Source organism: Cuculus canorus, chromosome 2, assembly GCF_017976375.1.
Source record: "Cuculus canorus isolate bCucCan1 chromosome 2, bCucCan1.pri, whole genome shotgun sequence".
Lineage (NCBI taxonomy): Eukaryota > Metazoa > Chordata > Aves > Cuculiformes > Cuculidae > Cuculus > Cuculus canorus.
This window is the reverse complement of record NC_071402.1, coordinates 58,188,941-58,212,579: the sequence shown is the minus strand read 5'-3', so window position 1 is coordinate 58,212,579 and position 23,639 is coordinate 58,188,941. Positions and strand designations below refer to the sequence as shown.

Genomic DNA, 23,639 nt, shown 5'->3' with positions numbered 1-23,639 from the left:
CTCAGAGAACCACAGAAACACGAAGCAAACAGTTTTGTCCAATGTTAGGTACAGATATCAATATATGTACACTAATGTGCCAAAAGAAAGTAGAATAAATTTTATTGCTTTCTTTGTTCTCTTTTATCTTCAGCACTAAATTTTATTAGGATATTATATGCAAGCGTCACAGTAAATGAAAAGCATGTCAGTAAATGGACTTCATTCTGGGAATGCTGGACTGAGTTCTTTCCCTCAAGCAGTTAGTACAATTTCATATTAAGTGTCTTCCATACAGCTGTAAACTTGTACAAGTGCATTATGTCTGATGGAACTGTTAAGAGTCAGATGCAATAATATATCAGCACTTAATGTTTTTATAGATTTCAAGCTCTAGTTAGAAAATCAATAACTATTTGCCATATGATGGTCCTATAGTTTACCTAATAGCCAATAAATAAATAGCATCATGTTTTGCCCAAGTAAGGCAAAAATACAAGGCTGCAGAAATAAAGAAAAATCTTATACAGCAATCAGTAAAATGTAGTTTGCCTTAAATAAATCTAACAAAAAGTAAAAGAAAATGTGTAAGCATTTCAATTTCTATTACTCAAATACCAATATCTAGGTAAACTTTATTCAGCAAATAGTTTGATTGTAGTTTTTTTCCCTGAAAGTTAAATGTATAACAAAATGCAGGCTTCAGGGCAGTGAAAAATTAAAAACTGAAAAAAGAATATTCTAAATACAGGACAGCATTTTTCTTCTGCTTACAACATAGTTCATATTTAATGTAGAGGTTCATACAGTGATCATGAAACTTTCATCCTAAAAAAACCGTAAGAAACCGTAGTCCTCTCTTTACACTGTCTCCTGCCACCCCATTTTGAAATAGCCTTCCTCCTGTCAGTGCTGAAGATCTGTTGCTGCTTCTCTCCAGGCCAGCTGCCTCTTTAACAGGTGCTCCCTTCCTTCTCACCTTTCCATTATATACACCAGCTGTATTTCACTACCCTCAATGAGGCAAATTCCATGATTCTGCCTTTTGCTGTACCCTGAAAGAGTTGATGTGCAAGTAGAAAAGTATACTGAAGCTTAGAGAAAAAAACAGATGCTGGTTTAGATTCAATATTTCTTTCTAATGGTTAGAAACTGTGCAGAGAAAAAAAAAAAATCTACCTTTAAATGACTGATACAAACACAGCTGCAATAATAATGCTGAAGTCCTATATGAGTTGGATTTTATTGCTGATTTATTAAATATGGTGCTGTAAACAAGCCCATTTCCATAGCTGTGGGCATTTAGCTTTATTTACTAGAAAACAGCATTTATAACAGACTAACTATCAGATTATTCATAGTTCTAGATCCCTTTGTAACTAGCATTCCATTTATTTTTTTTAAAATAACTGCATTCTAGTCATGATAAATTGTTATAGGTCATTAATTTTCTGTATTAGAACAGTCTCCACAGTCTAGAGCTGATAGGAAGTTAACAGTTGTGTAGCTGAAGTTTCCCTTTGTCTTTCAGTTTTATTAAAGAATACTTCTATTTCTGAAGCACGTATGTGCCCTGATTAAATATGAATATGTCATTTTATCTCTCACTCTATTTTATCTTATACGGATATACATCTATACGCAGACCTAATGCACACCTGAACGTCAGAAATTTGGTATTGTAGGTATGTTTCGAAGGACATATGATTCAAATAGTTTGTGACAACTAATAACATTTTAGCATACTTCCGCTGTGAGAAAAGACAAAAAGCACTGTGGAGTCACTTGAAGTGCTGCTGAATAAATTGACAGATAATGCAAAACCCCATTTTTTTAATAATCAAAATACTTCGTTTGTCATGTCCTTATGTGAGAAAATGTTCTTCACTTCTATTAAAAAAAAAAAAAAAGACAAATACAAACCAAAACTTTTGAATTGCTAGAAAACTCAGAAATTAGAATATTTGTTTTCTCAAAGATAAATGGCAACTTTGAGTTTGTCATTAAATAAAAAAAAAAAAAAAAAATGTTTCTGGTCTAACTCCTTTCACTCCATCGTTTCTTCTTCTTTTCTCCTCCAGCATAATATACAGCTATATTGGTAAGCAGGTGCAACCATGTGAACGCATGCCAGAAAGTTTTAGAAAGTAGCTTGATTTCCTGCTGTTCCTCATGAGAAGTGATATTTGTGTTCATGCACAGAACCTAGGTGAGGAAAAACAAAGACAAAAATAGCGATTATCTTACAAAATGATGATACTGTGAATATTTTCTTTTGAAGGACAGTCATCACTGACAATGCCAATGAGATTGCTGTCAATCTTGTGTCTAGGATATAATCAATTTCCATCCAGAGAATAAATCAGGCTCTGCAGATTGATTCTGCTGTGCTTTTGCACTGGGGATTCTGCCATTATTCTTGCACTGGGACAGGCTCATTAAAGACTTAAGGATAAAAAATATTACCAGAGCCTTATTATATTTCTTAGCTGCTTTACTAGCCACCAATTAATATCTTTATCGCCAGTGGGCCTACCGGTGATATAGTGGCCATGTTTTTCTATTCCCATGGGAAGCTTCCATAAAATGCTTCAAAAAATATGCCAGAAGAAGAGAAACTATTTACTGCACACCATTCAAATATCGAGAAATTAGGAAAAAGAGCATAAGACATGCCGTATTTTAAACTACATAAATATAGTACAGAAAAGTCATATGCTACTTATTTTAATTTTAAAATTTAAATCAACAAGAATAGTCATTCACAAAATATTTTTCCTTTTTTAATGATAAACTTTAGAAGATACCACATGCTACTGTTAATTTTCAGGACTGTTTGCTAATATAACTGGTATGTTAAAAGATTTTTTAAGAGTTTATGTTTTGTAATCATGGGATAATTTATAGAAGAAGAAAATAAACATATATTGTATTTTTCCCTTGAGGTACTTCAGTTACACAGGTAACAGCTACAGATGGTGATGATCCTTCTTATGGGGACAGTGCCCGTCTGCTTTACAGTCTACTTCAGGGGCAGCCCTATTTCTCTGTGGAGCCAAAGTCAGGTACTAAAAATGAACTTGTAAATTGAAGACATTCATATACTAATATAGAATTGTGGCAATCAAAAATGTCTTTCTTAATTTTAAACCAAAGATCAACTCATAATACCCTATAATTGTACATCTTTTCATATTTCCCAGATGTAAAAAAATATCAATTCTTTCTTCCTTTCCCATAGGAAGCTGAAATTCTTTCTATGTAGAAAATTAACAATTTATTTAGCAAATTCTCTTGTTGAAGAAAAGAGTTGGATTCTGAGTACCTCATCCAACAAAAAGATCTAGAAACCCTTCTTAGTTAACAGCTCTATGACATATTATGTGAAATTCCTATCTCTATGTTAGACAAACCACAGATATGTGACATCCCTCCAAAATTTTGATTTCTGAGGAAGAAATATGTTTATATATGGTGGAGGAGATTTATGATGTGTTCTGCTCCCCAGAGCTGTAAGTATGCAGAATGATTTTGTCATTCAGTGTATGTTTCCATAAGTATTAATTCCCAGCATTAGAACAGTTATGCAAATTTAGATTGCAAATTCACAGCTATGTCCAAAGACGCATTTTAAACCTATATTAAATGATTGGATGTTGAGGAAAAATGGTACCATTATACGTTATTATATTATATTTTTCTTTTTTTAGGAGTCATCAGAATGGCTTCCCAAATGGATAGAGAAACAAAAGATCAGTATTTGGTCGTCATCCAAGCCAAAGATATGGTTGGGCAAACAGGAGCATTTTCAGCCACAGCCACTGTTACCATCAACCTTTCAGATGTCAATGATAATCCACCTAAATTTCAACAGCGTGAGTATAGGCTACTTATGGTAGTTGAAGTCTTGAGGAAATTTAGATCTACTATAGCTCTCATGTTCTCTGGTAGGTCTTTTCAGATTAGGTCTGTGCTTTGTCTTCAAAATACAGATTTAAATAGAAAATAAAATTTTAAAAAATCCCAAATAAATGCTCAAAAATTAAGATGAAATTAAAACTTAAAATCAGGCCTGCTGGTTTTATGGCTAGGTTTTGGAGGCAAATGACTTACTAAACTGCTTTCCATACAGTTTGCTCTACCTAGACCTATAAATCTGAGCAACAATATGTTTAGAATATTTTTCACTCACCTTCTTTCTTTGTTTCCTCTATTCATTCTTTGCTGAAGGACACTGTAAGCTTTTTGGCAAATGATGTCACCTCTCTGTCCAGGAATTTTCTATCAGATATGGGAACTGCTGTCTGAGCTGTCAGGAAGAACTAGTAAAATGCAGTTGGGAAGTGCTGCTCTTCACTTTTTTAAAAAAAATCCCCTGCCCCCAGGATCTACCCATCACTGGATTAGGTCCACTGCTCTAATAAAAGCTGAGGCTTTCCCCAACTTTCTGAGACTCTCAGGCCTTTGTAACTAGAGTAGCTATTAACCATGGCAAACCACTAAATTGTGCCAATATTTGTTTCTTTAGGACTCTACTATATGAACATCTCTGAAGGGGCTCCTGTGGGCACTACTGTGGGTAAACTCTTCGCAGAAGACAGAGACATAGGGAAGAATGCAGCCATGAAATATTTCATTGAAGGAGACAGCTCAGATGTTTTTGACATCATTACTAACAATAAGACTCAAGAAGGAATTATCTTGTTAAAAAAGGTGAGATTTCAGAAACCGTCTAAAAAAACTCAACAATAGATACTGGAAAAAACTCTCCTCAATCAAGCTGGATGTTAAAAGAGGCCTATTGCTTTGGATTCTATTTTTTGCTTTCTTAAGGCTTTATGATTTGATTGAAAGAAATATGGGTTTCTTTCAGTTTACACTTTTTAATTCACTCCTGTTACTGCTGAATACAATAGGGTCAGTCAAAGTATCTTAATGTTTCTTTAGCTGTGCAACACACTGGATCTCACTGTGAGAAAATGTTCCATTTCTTCTGTGCATCATCTGTAAATCTTTATCAATAATTGTACACAATATTTCCTTACTTCCAACCCCTCCTGTTAAATTTAACTGAAGCCAGGATCTACTGCAATATTTGATAGGCAGTAGAGGTTTCGTTACGATATAGTTTTGAAAAGACACTAAATACAGTAAAAAAGATAGCCAGTTTATGAATTAAGATATTTAAGAGGCTTTGATATAGTCTGTTTTATTTTGGAATCACATAAGAATATTACTGAGTTATCTGAGTCATCATCTGAAATGTTTGATCTAGTGAAATCCGGGAATCTGAAGAATTGAATGCTTTTCAGTTTGAATGGGATTTTTTGTGTTGGGTTTTTTTTTTTTCCCCTCCTATTTGGATTTATTACAATTCAGGAAGGTATTTATTTAGTATTTATTTAATATTTCTTTTTTTCATTGTTGTTGCCTTCCGGAATTTATTGCCTTCAAAGACTAAATTTTGACATACTCAGCTTAACCCTTACAAAATAACTGATTCAGATTGTCTTTTTAGAAGTAAAGTATAGTGTTCAATAAGGTTATACGTATGTAAATTGGAAATACAAGTACTAATAGAGGAAGTTGTTTTTCTTAGGGCTAACGTTTGGTGGGAAAACTTCTTTTACAGTGTTGCTTAAGTGTAATGTTAAAGCTAGTCTATGTGTAAAAGAAAACAATGGCATAGAACGGTTTAATTTTAAAGTGTTTTTAATATAAAAAAGGAATCTTAGAAATAAGTACTTTTGAAACATTCCCCAAAAAGCGCAGTAGTATTTTGTATTTAATCTCACACTACTTATTTGACTGTCTTTAATCAAATGTGAAGAAAAATATTCTGCATCTCACCTTCTTTCTAAACAGACAGTGGATTATGAGAGCAAGAGGAGATACAGTATTGAAGCAAAAGTTGTAAACAGGTATATTGATGACCGCTTTCTGAAAGAAGGACCGTTCGAAGACAAAACCATTGTCAAAATCAATGTGGAAGATGTGGATGAACCTCCAGTTTTCACCATGGAGAACTACGTGATGGAGATTCATGAAGGGGCTGTGAGTGGCTCACTGGTGGGAACTGTAACTGCTAAAGATCCGGACAATGATGATCGCCCTGTCAGGTACCTAACTTAAAATGTGAACAGATCTCAGATACATATGTAGTTAGGATTTCTGAAGGCTATTTCTGTTCATCACCTTGGTTCATGATTATGGTTAACCATGCTGTCATGATAGCCTAGGATATTCTAAGCATCAAGATTTAACCTTGGTGGGCAGATAAGGACCATAGAGCCTTTCACTCTCTCCCTTATCTATTTGGATGCAGGAGAGTACCAGAAGGGTAGAAGTATGAAAACTCATAGCTTGAGATAAAGACAACTTAATAACTAAAAAACAAAGAAGAAACTAAGAAAAGAACAAAGAGAAAAAACACCACAACCAAACCCCAAGAAAAATAAGTGATGCAAAAGAACCCAAAACTATTGTTTACCACTATCTGACTGATACCCAGCCAGTCCCTGAGCAGCAGCAGCCTCACTCAGTTTTATTGCTGAGCATGAAGTCATATGGTATAGGATTTTCATTTTTTTTCATCAGCTCTCCCTGCTATATCTCCTCCCAGTTTCTTGTGCACTCTAGCCTACTTGCAAGCAGGGTGATGTGAGAAGCTAAAAAGGCCTTGAATCTGTGTAAGTACAGCTCAGCAGTAACTAAAACATTCCTGTATTATCAACACTGGTTTTGGCACCAATCCAAAACACAGCCTCATCCAAGCTACTATGAAGATTAATTCTATCCCAGACAATAATAAATAACAAGTTAGACAATTATCCAACTGCTGATACCTAAGATGAGTTGGAATCCTAAGTGCCAACAGGAGATAGAAAGAATTCATCAAGCACAATTAAAGGTACAATAAAAGAGGAAATAGTTGTGTGTGGGAATTCTAAGATGGAGCATAAGAACCTTTTAACTTCTCAAAGAGGTTTTATTTCCATGAAATAGACTCTATTAGGAACTGTGACATATGATCTTTCTTTTTTCATATGACATGAAAATATTAGTAAATATCCTTTCTATTTGAACCAATATCTTTGGTGTCTTTTTCAGTCCAGTGTCTGGCCTGTGACCAGTGGTTATACTTTAACAGAATGGTATGTATGTATTTACCTGTGCATGTGCATGTCCACATATGGACATAGCATCTGGAGCCTTTTCAGTGAAGGCTCAGGAACACTGGGCTCATTTGCAATCATCTCTTGCATTACAATTTTGTACTCTGCCTAGGTGTCATCTCATTAGAGATAGTTGTCTGTCTTTCTCTATAATGCCCATTCCCTTGACATCAGAGCATGTCAGCAATGATAAAATAGATTTGCCATTATACCTCCACTTAGCTGTTAGTGTTACTCATTTCAGAAGTGGCACTTTTGCTGTTTCTTTTCAACAAAGACATTCACCTGCTCTGTGCCTGACTTAGAAGTAAGAATGAATAATGCATTTCACATTCAGTTCACATTAATATAGATCTGAGACATATTTAGTTTTATAAAAAGAAGAGCTTTGATCTTAGCAGCAGTGAATTTTAAGTGTTTATAAGTGTACATTTTTCATGATTTCTGAATTGTTGCAGCACACATTTATATGTATATATGCACAGCTCTGTTTCCTCACATGAAAATAGCTTTCGATGTTTTTGCCTCTGATGGACCATTTCAGAATTAGGGAATCTCTTTACTTCTTCTGATGCAGGTACTCTATTGTCCACGGCATGAATTTAAAGAGATTGTTCAGCATCGATGAACACAATGGAACAATCATTACAACTAAACCTCTGGACCGAGAGATAGCTTCTTGGCACAACATAACTGTTAAAGCCACAGAAATAAGTGAGTGAGAAATTTAAGGAATGCTGTGTTTTATATACTGTGAATTGTAATTATCCTCTGAATATGTCTTCTTTTAAGCGGAGAATACAAGCTTTTTTCTCATTATATTACGGTTGCTTGCTACATTAAGGAGCATTATTAAAGTGATTAGTTAAATAGAAGTGGAATGTATTTGAGCTCCAAGGTCTTGTGCTCCTTCATAAAAGATGACCTTATAAAAAAAAGAAAGGAAATTGTAATAAGATCAAGACTATAGCACTTTCAAGTTACACTGAAGCATATGAATTACTCCTGCAGTGCGAGATCTTATGTTAAATTAGACCGTGGTTAATTTCACACCAGATTTTTGACTAGTATGAAATTAGCCAGGGTCTAATTTAACACCAGTCAGAAACCTGTGGCTCAAACTAATTGTGAATGTAAGGCCTAAATCAGCTAGACTTCTCTTCAGTGACAATTAAATCTGTGAAGCATCCTTTATAGAGATTTCAACTGTCAGTTTTGTTTGAAAGTCAAATGCAAATTGCCTCTATTTGTGCTTTTGGTGATCTGGTTGCCTTAACTCTGGGACAAAACTCTAGAAAATTAACAGGAACTGATTTATAAAGCATTTTAACACAATTATTAATATTTTTTCAGCTTCTCTGTGAGGTTTAAATATGAGTATATTTTACTTTTCTTGTTGTTGGGCAGGTATTGGTAAAATTGATCTCTGGCATGTTTTTTCGTGTCTTGAATAACACCATGGAAACACAGCAGGATCACTTTGGTCTGAACTTTACTGTTTAGTTAAACAATAAAATAAGAAAGAACCAAATGATACAAATGAATAAGTGTCTCCTGCAGAAAAAGAAAGTGAGTCTTTCACAGTAATGAAAATTATTGTTGAGAAACTAAGCCCTCATTATCCACATATCTGTATTCTTTATTTCTTTAATGAAGATAAGGTCAATGTCTATAACACTGTATTCAGAAGCATTGAAGTTACATCACCTTGGTCTGGGCATACCTGAAACAACGTATAATATGATCGAGTAGCATTTTATTCCTTGAAATATAGTCATAACATATAAGGTGTGTATGAAGCATTTGGTGGATGACATTGTGGCTCACTGAAGTCAAATCAAGATGCCATTACTGTTCATCCACACAAGACACTCACTGCAGCTTAAACAGATATTGAAACTGTATTACAACAACAACCTCCTTCAGGGTCTATTGGCGTCGTAACATTCATAGAGGACAAAAGACCTTTGCCCCAGTTGCAATGACAGGAATCAGAGATTAGTATGAGAAGCTTGTCTCTGTTATTGCAGACTTGTGATGTGGATCATCCTATCCTCATGCCACTAAGATAGCACGTTTTAAAGGTATCCAGAGGTAGATCTAGTTCATTGGGCTTTAAATGTGAGCAGCTGGAATCTGCAATCTGCTGAGTCTTATTCTACATTATTCCTAAAACAGTTCTAGCTCAAGAGAAACAGTTCTAGCTCAAGAGAATCAGTTTCCTTTGAAGAGTTTTTACTTGATCGTAATCAGTCAGCTTCCACCTAGCACAAAGCTGAAGCATAAACAACAGCATGCTAACCATTCATAAGAGGAAGAAATCCTCAAGTCATCAGCTTTACTTAACACTACTGAGTTAGCTGATGATTGTCAATTAATTACTTTAGAAGATGACTATCTGCTTCAGCTTTCTCTCTATTGAACTATAAACAATCAACAGAAATTCCCAATGATAGCAACTGGCTTGAGCTTACTTTGATCCTCATTTTTCTACGTGTCCATTGGAAAAAAACGTATCTGTCATAAGCAAACTTACCCATAAAAGACAACAGTCATTTACTCAATGAGTCTTGCAGAGGTCATTTCATAGTGGGTTCCAGATGCACTACACAACTAAAGAACATACAGCTCTTTAAAAGTTTCAGTCACGGATCATATAATTAATTCAATATTTAATTGTCACAGCACTTTGGTCACATTTTTTTTTTCTTTTGTTGACAGACTTGTAAATGTCCAAATTAGTCCTCTATTAAAGAAAAAAAATGTATCCATTTCCTTTAGGAATTTGCTTTAGTCTATATATTATTATTATTATTATTATTATTATTATTATTATTATTATTATTGCAGTTTTCCTTTTACTGGCTCATCACAATGTCAAGCTTTCTTTAATCCCCTGCAAGTATTGAGTTCTGGTTCATCTCTAGAGACGGTCACCGTTTTTCTTTTCACATAGCTCCAAATTAAGCAAGTTATCAATTTTGTCCCTGGTAATTTAAGCATCAACTTCGTTCTTCACATTGCTCCAGCCTATTCCACTTGAGATATTACTCCCTTAGACTTTGTTTTTAAAATTATGTTCTCTCTCATGGAGATTATGACAAGGAATTTTTCTGCTCTTTGAAAGATCTTTAGCCTGGTGTAAGATACAAGCACAGTAGTTGCAATCAAACTCTGACAACCATTTTGCCATGTAAGGTATAAATGCAAAAATAAGTATTGCCTAACTCTGACAACCATTTTGCCATGTAAGGTATAAATGCAAAAATAAGTATTGCCTACCATCTTCCTAAATTGCAAGCAAAGGAGTCACTCTGCTTCACCTTAAGTTTTCAATAAATAGTTATCAGACACTGATTTTGAGAGTGGCTTTGTATTGTGTTCATCACTCCCAAATCTGTGATTTCAGAAAAACTTAAAACTTATCTTCCAACAGAAATGTGAGAAATACACTTCCTTGTCAGTATAGCATTCATGAATCTTACAAACAAGCAAGTCATGAATAGACCAAGGTAGCTGGATCCTTTCCAGGCCATTTGGTATGTGATTGAAGCCACCAAAGTTTTCACTTTCAATACCAATCCAACCATATCTCTGCCCTACATGTCCAACTGACTTAAGTAAAAGGTGTTAATTAAGGCCTACACTTTTGGTATTATTTCTAAAGGAGATGTGTTCTACTTTCCATATTGATTTTAAAAATAGACTGAGCAGTGTATCATTGCTTATTGTATTATTAAGGATGTTGGAATTCAACAAGAGAAATATCATTCCTAAAAGAAGTATTTTTGAGATGACTGATAGATCATAAGCTTCAGTAAATTAGCACGGATCTCATGATTACACGGAAGGAATAGCAATGAGAAATGGTAGAGTCTCTAGCCTTTTTTCTCTGTTGTACTAGTTTCTCCAGACACCTCCTTTGCCAAAAGACTCAAAGCTATCAGCATACATTTCAAAAAATCAAAAGTTTGCTCCAAGCAACTAGCAGATTGCACATTAAAAAAGCAATAGAAGAATCAACCAAACCCATACGATTTGCAGTGAGGCAGAACGGACTATGTTTTGATTTTCTCTTAAAAATACATTTGACTAGTTTAAGAAAATGCCTTAGAGACTTCTGAACAGATCAGAAACAGTGACACTAACACCTGTATATTTTATGAGTTTTATTGTGACTGACATACTTCTCTTTTAGACAGAGCAGATTAATATATTGATAGATCATAGAATCATAAAATGATTTGGATTGGAAGGGACCTTAAAGATCTTATAGTTATAGCTCCTCTGCCATAGGCAGAGACACCTCCCACTAGATCAGGCTTTTCAAGGCCCTGTCCAGCCGGGTCTTGAACAATTCCAGGGAAACCCATCCTTGAACACTTCCAGAGATGGAGCATTCACAACTTCCCTGGGCAACCTGTTCCAGTGTCTCACTACCCTCATAGTGAGGAATTTCTTCCTAATGTCTAATGTAAGTCTTCCTCCCTCCAATTTAAGGCCATTCATTCCTCCTCATCCTGCCACTACATACATTTGTAAAAGGTCTCTCCCCAGCTTTCCTGTAGGTTCCCTTCAGGTACCGGAAGGCTGCTATAAGGTCTCCCCAGAGCCTTATCTTTTCCACACTGAACAACCCCAACTCTCTCAGTCTGTCTTCATAATAGAGATTCTCCAGCCTTCTAATCATCTTTGTAGCCCTCCTCTGGAGCCATTCCAACAGTTCCATAGCCTTCTTATCTTGAGGATTCTGGAACTGGACGAAATATTCCATGTGGAGTTTCATGAGAGCAGAGTAGAGGGGGAGAATCACTTCACTCGATCTGCTGGCCAGGATACGGTTGGCCTTCTGGGCTGTGAGGAGGTGGAGGACCTTGCACTTGACCTCGTTGAAGCTCATGAAGTTCACACAGCTCCACTTCTCCAGCTTGTCCAGGTCCCTCTGGATGACATGCCGTCCTTCTGGTGTGACAAATGCAACACTTAGCTTGGTGTCATCTGCAAACTTGCTGAGGGTGCATTAAGTCTCAGTCGATAGATACTTAGTATTCCTGGAATATCTTAAAATTATTTAATTCACAGAAAAAATGTCTTCATTTCACCAACAACATGTCCAAATTAATATGAATGTTTCTGTTGCAGCAAAAATTCTTGCCTAATAAATTACAAGACGGGGAAGGCAGACATTTATCGGAGCTGTGCAATGTAAGTGAGGATTCAGTGTGCTGATAGGCAAGACTTCTGATAGGTATTCAATATAGAATCATAGAACAATTTAGGTTGGAAAAGACCTTTAATATCATTGAGTCCAACTATAAACCTAACACTGTCAAATACATCATGTTCCTAAGCGCAATCTACACAAGACTTCTATATGTCTTTTTAATTACCTTCAGTGTATAGCCCGTTGTGGTGCTTCATAATCCTTATAATGAAGACTTTTTTCATAATATACAGTCTAAACCTCCTCTGGCACAACTTTGAGGCCATTTCCTCATGTCCTATCACTTGTTACTTGGGAGAAGAGACCAACAGCCACCTCACTACAGCCTCCTTTCAGGTAGTTGTAGGGAGTGATAAGTCCCCTTTAAAACTCCTATTCTCCAGGCTAAAAGACCTAAGTTCCCTTAGTCACTACTCATAAGACTAGTGCTTCAGAGTCTTCACCAGCTTTGTTGCCCCTCTCTGCGCACACTCCAGCAGCTCAATATCTTGCTTGTTAGGGGCCCAAAACTGAACACAGTATTCGAGGCATGGCCTCACCAGCACTGAGTACAGGGGTATGATCACCTCTCTATTCCCACTGGTCTTCCTATTTCTGATATAAGCCAGGATGCTGCTAGTTTCCTTGAACACCTGAACACACTGCCAGCTCATATTCAACAGACACCCTCATGTCCTTTTCCACCAGGCAGCTTTCCAGCCATTCATCTCTAAGCCTGTAGTATTGCATGGAGTTATTGTGACCCAAACACAGGACCTGACACTTAGTCTTGTGGAAATTCATGCAACTGGCCTCAGCCTATTGATCCAGCCTGTCCAGATTCATCTGCAGAGCCTTCTTACTGTCAATCAGATGAATGCTCACAGCCAACCTGATGTCATCTGCAAACTCACTGAGAGCATACTCTATCCTCTCATCCAGATCATTGCTAAAGTTATTAACAGGCCTCAATACTGAGCCCTGGGGAACACCACTTGCTATCAGCCACCAACTGGATTTAAATCCATCCACCAGAAAATTTTTGTCCCAACCATCCAGCCAGTTTTTACCCAGTGAAGAGTATGCCTATCCAAGTCTTGAGCAGTCATTTTCTTGAGGAGAATGCTGTACCTGCAGATCTTCTTTCCCTTGGTTTCAGGTGACATGCTTATAAATATTTTTATTACATTAAAAAATAGTCTTCTTGGCCTACTATCCACACAGATTTTATACCATGAAACTAGTATAGATAGCTCTGGCTTTAGCAATATAACCTTGTGTAAATGCAGTAAAGGCAGGGAAAAATGCTTCCTGTTAACAGAGTTTATTTTCCTTTTCATATGGAAATATGTGACATTGACAACGCTTATGGCTTGAGCCACAGTAATAATAAAATATAATAAATTATAATAAATTATAATAAAGTATACTTGTCTAACAGAAACAGTACAACTTCCATGAGCACAAAATGCTCAAGAATTAAACCTATTGTGCAAATAATACTTGGAACAATACTGTAAACTGAGTCTTTAAAATCTGTCAGCAGTAATGCATTAAAGATGCCCGGGCAAAATCAGCCTTCTTTGCAAATACGTTTTTGGAGACCAGTGGATAGACATACTCTGTTGTTACAAATTCAAAATGTCAGCTTTCTGTCTTAGCTAGGGTTGGGTATTAGTGTCCATTGCAATTATTCTTTGTCTAGCAGTAGCAGAAATATTTTAAATGCATGTCAATTTTGGAGAAATTGTCTCCCAAAGCTTCAAAATTTCAAAATAATAAAAGAGGAAGAGCAAGAGTATTTCTTAAAGGACTGTGGACAATAATTGTGGTTTCAGTGATGTTAAGTGATGTAAGAAAGCACAGCCAGCTCCTCCAGCAGCTCCAGCCCAGGATCCTCCTGCCCAGCCGCTTGAGCCTAGCCTGGTGCTCAGGGTCCTGAGGCTTCTGACCAGGCTCAAGAATGTTTCTGATGTTTCAGGTTTTCAGGTTCAATCGGTAACAATGCTGAAAGTATGTCCCAGGGACGAACACACACAGAGACACAACACTGACGTGGCCAGTCACACAGACTGCCACAGACAAAGTGCTGCAACTACATACAGAATTCACACGAACTACAAGGACGGACAGCCATGTTCCTTCATCCTCTTCAGCTGAAAAGGCAGAAGGTCAAGGGTGCAGGCACGTACACACCACTTTCCAGGTTCGCAAGCACAAACATACTCACAGGTCTCTTCAGTACCTGCACAGACCCTCTATTCACCTGGTACCCCTGCCCAGATCCCAGGTCTTGTTATCCGCTTTGTAGGTCTCCAACTCACCAGCCAGTCCATGCTCAATGCTTACTGTCAAACCATTAGTGTTAACACACTTGTCCCTCAGTCACCCACACTTGCAAGTTCCCCCTGAGTGTACCAGCATGGACCTCCTGAGCACCTGGCCTGGACCCATGGACCCCCTACTCACTGTCTAGCTTCAAGTTTACTAGTGAAAGCACATGAACAATCCCCACTCACACCCAGTTTGAGCAAGATACAGTCACTCATCTCCTACACCCTCTGGTCGCTCCAGTAGCTGTCACCAATTTTCACTAACATACACACAGGTCTTGCCAGTAGCTGGCACTATATAGTCCATACAGCACACATACACATGCAATGATAATAAGAGAGATAGCTAAGAAAAGATTTAACAGGAGGATGTAAGACAATAGGCTGACTGATTATCAGACATGGGGTTCAGCCTGACAAGCATGCTGACTGCCCCTGTTTTATATGAAACCGGATCTTTTGATACCCTATCTGTCTGATCCTTCTTTTTACCTTCCTGTACATTCCCTATAGATCTGTACAGTTCCATTGATTCCAGTGCCCCTTTGGGCCTGGAGTCCCTCTGGTTTGCAATCCTATAAGCTGCAAAGTCCAGATTGATCTACCTGGAATTGTTGCTCCGTGTTTTCTGGATAGCCCATCAATTCATTTTGAGGTTTCTTTCTTGTCATTGTCTCCACATTAGCTTTGTCAGGTCTGTGACTTGGTCTATTTTGTTTCTATTTTCCCCTTTTTCTCCCTCTGCTTCCCAAGATCATCTGTCTGATAACCTCACAGGAATAAACTTCCTCACAGTCTCATTTGCCTTCATTAGTTATTGTGTCTGAGAAGGTTTGGTTCTCATTACCACCACCACTACCCCCTTTATCATTTGTCCTTTGGATTTGTGTCCCTCTATGTATTTGTTTATGGCTTCCTCCTTTTCTTATTAACTCTTGTTGAATTGAATAAATCTTAAACCAAAGACTCTCAGAGGAGCAGACTCTCCTTCCATGTTCACTTATACATGACTAGTACAGTAAACTGTTCTGAGCGAACAAAATCTCATCTAGTTTCTTCAGGTTGCTTTTTATTTTTCACATTTTAATCTGTTTCCACCTTGGTAAGTGAAAGAGTGAACAAATCCAAACCTTTACGTGAAATATCCTTATATATTTAAAGATATACTACTATAACAATGTGGTGGATTGGTGAAAAAATGAAAACAACACCAAAACTCCACCACCTTTTGTAAAGAGAACCTCAGCAAAGAAAGAAAATTCCTTTTTTATATATGTATGGGATATAGTTGAACTCGTTAAAAAGTATTAACTTAAAATGTTTCTGTAGGTCTTAATGACTATTTTCTTCTCTGCAGAATACAAGCAAAATTTTCTAATGTTTATAATAAGTTTAAAATACGCAGTAGATTATAATTTTTGATTTCTCACTTTTTTTTAAACCATTAGGAAATCCTGAAAAAAAATCAGAAGCAAAAGTGTATATCCAAGTTCTAGATGTTAATGATCATGCACCAGAATTTGCTAAATATTATGAAACATTTGTTTGTGAAAATGCAATTCCTGGCCAGGTAAGTGTGAAGACGTTAGCCATCAGTTTTCTAATTACTATGAAGGTTTGGTCTGAGATGTTACTATTTCCTTTAATACTGATCATTGTGGTATTATGAGCATAGACTGTCTTTTGTCTACTTCCAAGGCTAGTTCTGTTGATATAGATATAGGTTGAAATATGGATTTCAGAAGACTGATATGTATTTTCCTCCCTTTAAAAGAAATTGCTACATGGCCTTGTTTGACTACTAAAACACGCAACAGGGAAATACAGGCAGAAACTTCTGAAAAGAAACCCACAGATTTGATTTGTGTTTATCTCACAGAAGTTAAAACTAGGCCTAATATTTACAGCAATAACGTAACGTAGTCTGGAAGAACAAGACTTAGACTATGTTCCAAGTAGATTCATTGTGGTTTTGGGTTAGAAATCACTTATTATGAAATGAATTAAAACTCTGTCTAGTTCAGCAAAAGATCTTTAAGTCATACCCCTTGCAACACTTTCCACAGCTGGCAGCTTGTAGGATTGCCATATTCAGCAACTGTCCCTGGAGAGCTTTTTCATTTCCTACTCACTCGCCAGGCGAATGGAGTCACATCAGTCAGCTGTCCTAAGCCTCCAGGTATGCTGCTGACTCTCCATTTTCCTCCACCTACTTTCCTCTACAGCTTTACTTTTTTTTTTTTTTTAAGTGATCCAGTTCTGCAGCCTAAGCCCCAAAAGATTTAATAAGTGTGCTGCCAGATTCCACACAGGATTCTAAAAGAAAACTACAAAAAATAAAAAAACGATATTCAAAGCTTAAAAAAAAAAAGTATGAACTAAGTGACAACAAAAGCAATAACAAAAAAAGCTTTAGACAGAAAAATCTATATGTGTTTTCACCACTTTAAAGAATTCTTTTGACATATAAAAAGAGGCCTTTGGGATATCTGTGATGGTTCCATTCAAACGTTTTGTTATGTTTTGATTTCTGAATCACAGAGCCTTTCTTTTTACACCAGCTTGGTGTACTTTGACCTTGATTAGTTTGTAGTTAAATAAGACTTTCTCTGAGCAAAAGTAATTTCTTTCTATTTCCTTACATACATTTGTATATTCCTGTATCAGCAGCTGGTTTGTTTGTTTTCCACTCTGCACAGGCTACCTCTGGTTTAGAGGTGCTTGGAGCAAGCCAATTCCTTTGGCCTTTGGGTAACTCATTGGCAGATCAAAGTGCAGGTATTAAGTTAAATGCCACTTTGTGTTCCTTGTCTTCAAGACACCATGACTTAAATACAGAAGCTTATAAAATGGGAATTTCTAATCTGTGTTTTGGACTTGCATACGATATAAAAACCCGGGTGATTTATTTCCTGAGGTTTTCAATATTCCATAGTTGCTTACTGATAAACAATGTCTATGTACTAGCCCATTAATGGCTACATTTCAATAACAAAATAAAAACATACATATAAAGTATTTTCAGAATGAGTGGAGAAAATATGACAGTGTAAAGAACAGTACTATTAATAATAACAAACTTTTGGAGCTTAAAATTCAGAATAGTTCATGTTTAAGATTGTAATATCTGAATGAGGAATCAGTAGGTTATTTTTCCCACTTTACAGACAGGCAAAATGTTGCTCTATGTTGGGTTGGGGTTTTTTACTTTTACTTCATTTCTATAGGCTTTCTAGAGTCACAGGCATCTTTAATTTAGCCTTTGGAAACCATGACTGTAGTGTTAAATAATCTCATTAACAAATTATCTTAGGAAGAACAAGGAGAAATTACACTAAAGTACATAATTATCACAGTCAATGTTTACAATACTTTATTCAGTGTTTATGATTTGAAACAAAACTGAAAGCTGATGTATCCGCTTCAATGTTCTTTTTTTTTTACTTCTTACTCAGAGGAAGAAAAGGTACTATATTCTCCTCATCAAGAAGTCAGAACGTTCAAAAATAATTTTATAGAAGACTTGGTTTTCTACTAAATTACACAATTTATTTTGTCCTGTCACTGGGCATTACTGAGAAGAATCTGGCCTCATCCTCTTGACACCTGCCACTTAGGTATTTGTAAGCATTGATAAGATCCCTCACTTAGCCTTTCCTCGTAGGAGAGATGCTCCAGTCTCCTGCTTATCTTCGTGGCCTGCTATTGGACTCTTTCCAGTAGTTCCTTGTCATTCTTGAACTGGAGACCCCAGAACTGGACACAGTACTCAAGATGTGGTCTCAGTAGGGCACAATAGAGGGGGCAGATAACCCCCCTCAACCTGCTTGCTACACTCTTCTTGATGCATTCCAGGATACCATTTGCCTTCTTGGTCACAAGGGAATATTGCTGACTCATCATCAACTTGTTGTCTCCCAGATCTTCCAGGTCTCCCAGGTCCTTCTTTACAGAGCTGCTTTCCGGCAGGTCAGCCCCTAACCTGCACTGGTGTAGGGGGTTATTCCTCCTGAGGTGCAGTATTCTACACTTGCCTTTGTTGAACTTCATTAGGTCCTCTCCACCCAACTTTCCAGCCTACCCATGTCTCACTGAATGGCAGCAGAGCCTTCTAGTGTAGCAGCCACTTCTGCCAGTTTTGTATCATCAGCAAACTTGCTGAACGTATAACTCAATTCCAAACAGCAAAGGAATCTACTTACATGTTATGAGCTGAGATCAAAGCTTATGTAGATATTCTACCACATTTCAGTTTCTAAATGAGCTATCTCTAGCTAGCTAGCTGAAAAAAATAAGATGAGAGATATCCTCAGGGATATTCCACACCTCTCAAACTCACTTGCTTCCCTGATCTCAGCTGAGTTGTAACTACTTTTGTGGGATATGCCAAAATACATTTGCATCTCGCAGCTTAGAGTGTCTGGGTGAAAGGAAGGAAGGAAAAACACTGCAGAAAGAAGGACACTGTAAAAAAAATAGTTTTCTTACTTTGATTACTTTATGCTGGTGTCTGCCTGGTTTACAATAAAAACAACATAGAATTTTGTGGCAAATAAGTTATGTTTACATTGCCTTAGAGTATACTAGGTAAGATATAGGATGCGAAACACGTGAATAAAACTAATTTTTGTGCTAATGATCAAAGCTCAGAGGCACCTAACAGTAGCATTAACTTGGAGAAGAATATTTGTTTTGAAGTTTTCTATTTTCTGAAAAAAGATATAAAAAATATTTGGCTGCTTTTATTCAATGAATGTTGACCTTCATGTCCCTGTATGGTGGTTTTGTGAAAGTTTCAGACGTGTTTAGCCTAGTCTCTGGAAAACACTCAGACAGAAGGATTACATCCCAGTCTGTGGGATTGTAATTTGAAATTGGACAATAAAAATGAAAGAAAAGAAGATAGATTTTTTTTTTCACACAATTCAAAATCCATTCTTCATGTTTATTAGACATTTTGAGTGGATTTTTCACTGTCTGTTTCATGTTGCAGTTCTGTACTGCCCTATAATCCAAGTCACCTGTATATTAACTGCAACTAAAGTTTTCTTTCGCATATTGAATGACCACTTTGACTGTACCACAAGTATTAAGCACATTTCCAAAATAAATCAAGCACAAAAGTTGTTGTGAAAAATAGAATTCTATCTTTCTACAGCCATAGCTAGTATCAGATTTAATAGGACAATGTTAATAATATATCCAAACCCAGGATTCTCTTTTAATTGGATTTTTTGATTTTACAACTGTGTTTAGATAAGTTATATGATGACCACAATGTGATATTAATTGTTTATAATTACTCTTCCTGTATGTGTAGAGTAACCACCAACTGTTGAATTCTAGAAACAATATATTATAAAAATAATCAGGACACAAAATGGATCCAATCTGTCTCAATGGCAATACTGGAGACATCTCAGCTTAATTCCAAAGATATTAATAAATTAACTCAGAATGAAACTGAAACTTGAAAATTTGAAGTAATTTATATCAAATGTCTCAGATTATATGTAAGTAAGCTGACCATCCAGAATGTATCTATTTTTATGTGCAGTAATTTCAGTCTTTTTTGTGGATATTGATCTTTCTTCATATCATGCAGGAAACAGATTTCAGCTGAAGACAGGTCACAGTAGATACATTCTGAATTAATGCTGTTTTCTCTACTGCATATTTATTCTGGGAATTCTGTGTTCCTGCAGATTGTGGATCACGCACGGAGTGACTTTGATTTTGCAGTTGTTTAGTAATTTTTATTAAATCCAAAAAAGTGACTACGTGTACAAGGAACTTTGAGTCAGAGATAAGAAAAAAAACCTAAACTGATTTACTCATTACTTAGTTTATAATAAAATAATCATCTGTTTCAGTGAAACTAAAGTTTAGCCATTTGATATTGTTTCTCCACTTAATTAATTGTTGACAGAAGAAAAGATAGGTAATCTTTAAGCAAATTTTAGTGGTATACAATTAATGATGAAAATAAGGAGTTTGCTAAAAGAGATCCTTTCTAACAAACCATGATTTTAAATTGTTTTGCTATTAGAGAAATTAAAGTGATGGGTAAATAAGCCAATATTTATTATTTCACCTTTCTATGTTCTCTTCATCTTTTACGAAAAGCATAATAGCATTTCTTTTTAAAGTTAAAAAGGAAAAAAATAGTGAGGGCATTCCTTATAATATAAAAATATGGTGAAGCTGAGAAAACACCAAATATTCTGGCAGGCCTTTACTCTAAGCTACATCTGGAGGTGCACTGAGTGTAACTTTGACATTTTGAAGCAGTGGGCACAGTGACCCGTGGAAAATTCCTTCCAAATTAATTGGCAAACCAATGGAAGTGATCTATCTGGACTTCCGTAAAGCCTTTGACACTGTCCCTCACAACATCCTCTCTCTAAATTGGACAGAGATGGATTTGATGGATGGACAGCGTAGTGGATAAGGAACTGGTTGGATGGTTGTATTCAGAGAGTAGTGGTCAATGGCTCAAAGTCGATATGGGGATCCGTGACGAGTGGTGTCCCTCAAGGGTGCTGTTCAATATCTTTATCAATGATAATGATAGCGAGATTGAGTGCATCCTCAGCAAGTTTGTGGATGACACCGAGCTGATTGGTGTAGTTGCCACACCGGAAGGATAGGATTTCACCCAGATGGACCTGGACAGACTGGAGAAGTGGGCCTGTGAGAACCTCATGAGGTTCAACAAGTCCAATTGTAATGTCCTGCACCTGTGTCAGGACAATTCTTGTTTTCAGTACACGATGGAGGATGATGCGTTTGGGAGCAGCCCTGCAGAGAAGGACTTGGGGGTGCTGGTCGATGAGAAACTCAACATGAGCCGGCAGTGTGCGCTCGCAGTCCAGAAAGCAAACTGTATCCTGGGCTGCATCAAAAGAAGAGTGGCCAGCAGGTAGAGGGAGGTGATTCTGCCCCCTTATTCCTCTCTTGTGAGACCTCATCTGGAATACTGTGTCCGGTTCTGGAATCTTCAACGTAAGAAGGATATGGAGCTGTTGGAATGGGTCCATAGGAGGGCTACAAAGATGATCGGAGGACTGGAGCACCTTCCATACGAGGACAGGCTGAGAGAGTTGGGCTTGTTCAGCCTGGAGAAAAGAAGGCTCAGAGGAGATCTCATAGCAACCTTCCAGTACCTGAAGGGGGCCTGCAGGAAAGCTGGAGAGGGGCTATTCATAATGGCTTGTGGTGATAAGATGAGGGGGAACAGGCACAAACTGGAGAGGAGCAGATTTAAACTCGACATTAGGAAGAACTTCTTCACCATGAGAGTAGTGAGACACTGGAACAGGTTGCCAAGGGAAGTTGTGGATGCCCCATTCCTGGAGGTGTTAATGGCCAGGTTGGATTGGGCGTTTGGCAGTCTGATTGAGTGGGATGTCCCTGCCCATAGCCGGGGAGTTGGAACTAGATGATCTTTGAGGTCCTTTCCAATCCTAACTGTTCTATGTTTCTATGTTTCCAGCAATGGAAACAGTCTGCTTGGAAAAAGAAGGTAAATAAGCCCCACTCATTATAAACTGCTTATTTTTCAAGAAAAAATGAGTGAATTTAACTCAGGTTTAAAGAAATGCACATTTTAAATTGACTGCTGAATTGTTAAAGCTTCCTGATTAATGAGACCTGAAATAAGAAATTTTACAGCAATTAAATTTAAACTGTTATAAACTTGCAAAAGCAACACATCATTCACTGTATTTTCTTTGTTTACACACTAAAATGTAGGTGTTTTTTAAAACTTGAGTCACAAACAGTAAGAGCAGTTTTTCAGTTTGCGATGCCAGTTTCCCCCGCAAAAGGCTTGAATCTCCTAGGTTATGTACTAAAGCCTAGGAAACAAGAAAAAAAGAGTTTCCTTTTCTCTGGGTGATTTTTCCTTTAGAGTCAGCAAAATCGGAGCTGCCAATTGCGTTCTGAATATTTTATAGAATCATCTGGGTTTTGCTGAATCTTAGTGGAAATGATACAGTAAGATATAACCAGTAAGGGTTTGTCTTACATTCTGAATATACCTTTGCTTCTAGAATGAAGCCTTAGGGGTATGTGAACGCACCTAGAATACCCACAGGAATCTTAGGTTTGTGTAGAACAGCACAGTACAAATCAAAACAATGGAAGGTGGTGGGTGTTTTTTTTTCCCAGTTAGATACATACTACTCAGAATTATAATGATAGGATCATATATAGATAAAATATATATGGACAGATACATTCTGTATGTGAGCAGGTAGAAGTCAGTAATGAAAGAGAAAAACAGTGTCTAATTCTCAACTGTAATAATTTTATGATTTTCAAACATGATAGACTGCTACAAATATACTTTCTGAAGACATTGATAATAGCTGGATAAGTAATCATTAACCAGAATAAATACTGTAAGTAGAAAAATCATATATATCATTAAACTTTTCTTTTTTGTATTTACGTAAGCAATTCTCTGCTAAGTAACTAAACTAAAAAATGTTTAAAAAATTAGATGTAGCTAAGCTGTCTTTGTAGATTACTATATTACTGTGCATATCTCTAGCTTGAGAGACTCTGAATTGTATGCACAAATGTACATCCATAGAAAGCTTTTTCTCAGCTGCAGCCATGCAGATTTTACTAGAAAATCATCAGCAAAAGGAAACAGTCTTTTTATCATTTTTTTTTTCATTTATATGACAAGGTATTATCACGAAAATGTGCCATTGTTCCTATTTTAGACTAGATATATAGTTTTGTTCTCTATTATTGTTCATATTGAGCATATTCTGAGAACTATACTCCCTTATATAAATGGATTCTATGATTTATTATTAGTTAATATTAGGGATCAGTTACTGCTCTTCACTGATTTCTTGACCTGCATGCCTATACCTGTGTTTGCATCACCTTAGCTATTTCGTTTGCTTTGAGGAAATTGCCTCAAGAAGCTTC

The 23,639-nt window shown here is 36.7% G+C and overlaps 1 protein-coding gene across 1 annotated transcript in view; it reads left to right on the top strand.

The window, feature by feature from the left end:
* CDH19 (cadherin 19) overlaps positions 1–23,639 on the top strand; it is a 69,756-nt gene that overhangs the window by 36,666 nt on the left and 9,451 nt on the right. The window contains exons 4-9 of the mRNA XM_009555237.2: positions 2,925–3,044; positions 3,690–3,854; positions 4,508–4,692; positions 5,845–6,098; positions 7,732–7,868; positions 16,139–16,260. Coding sequence (XP_009553532.2) covers positions 2,925–3,044; positions 3,690–3,854; positions 4,508–4,692; positions 5,845–6,098; positions 7,732–7,868; positions 16,139–16,260 — 983 coding nt within the window. The remainder of the gene's footprint in view (positions 1–2,924; positions 3,045–3,689; positions 3,855–4,507; positions 4,693–5,844; positions 6,099–7,731; positions 7,869–16,138; positions 16,261–23,639) is intronic.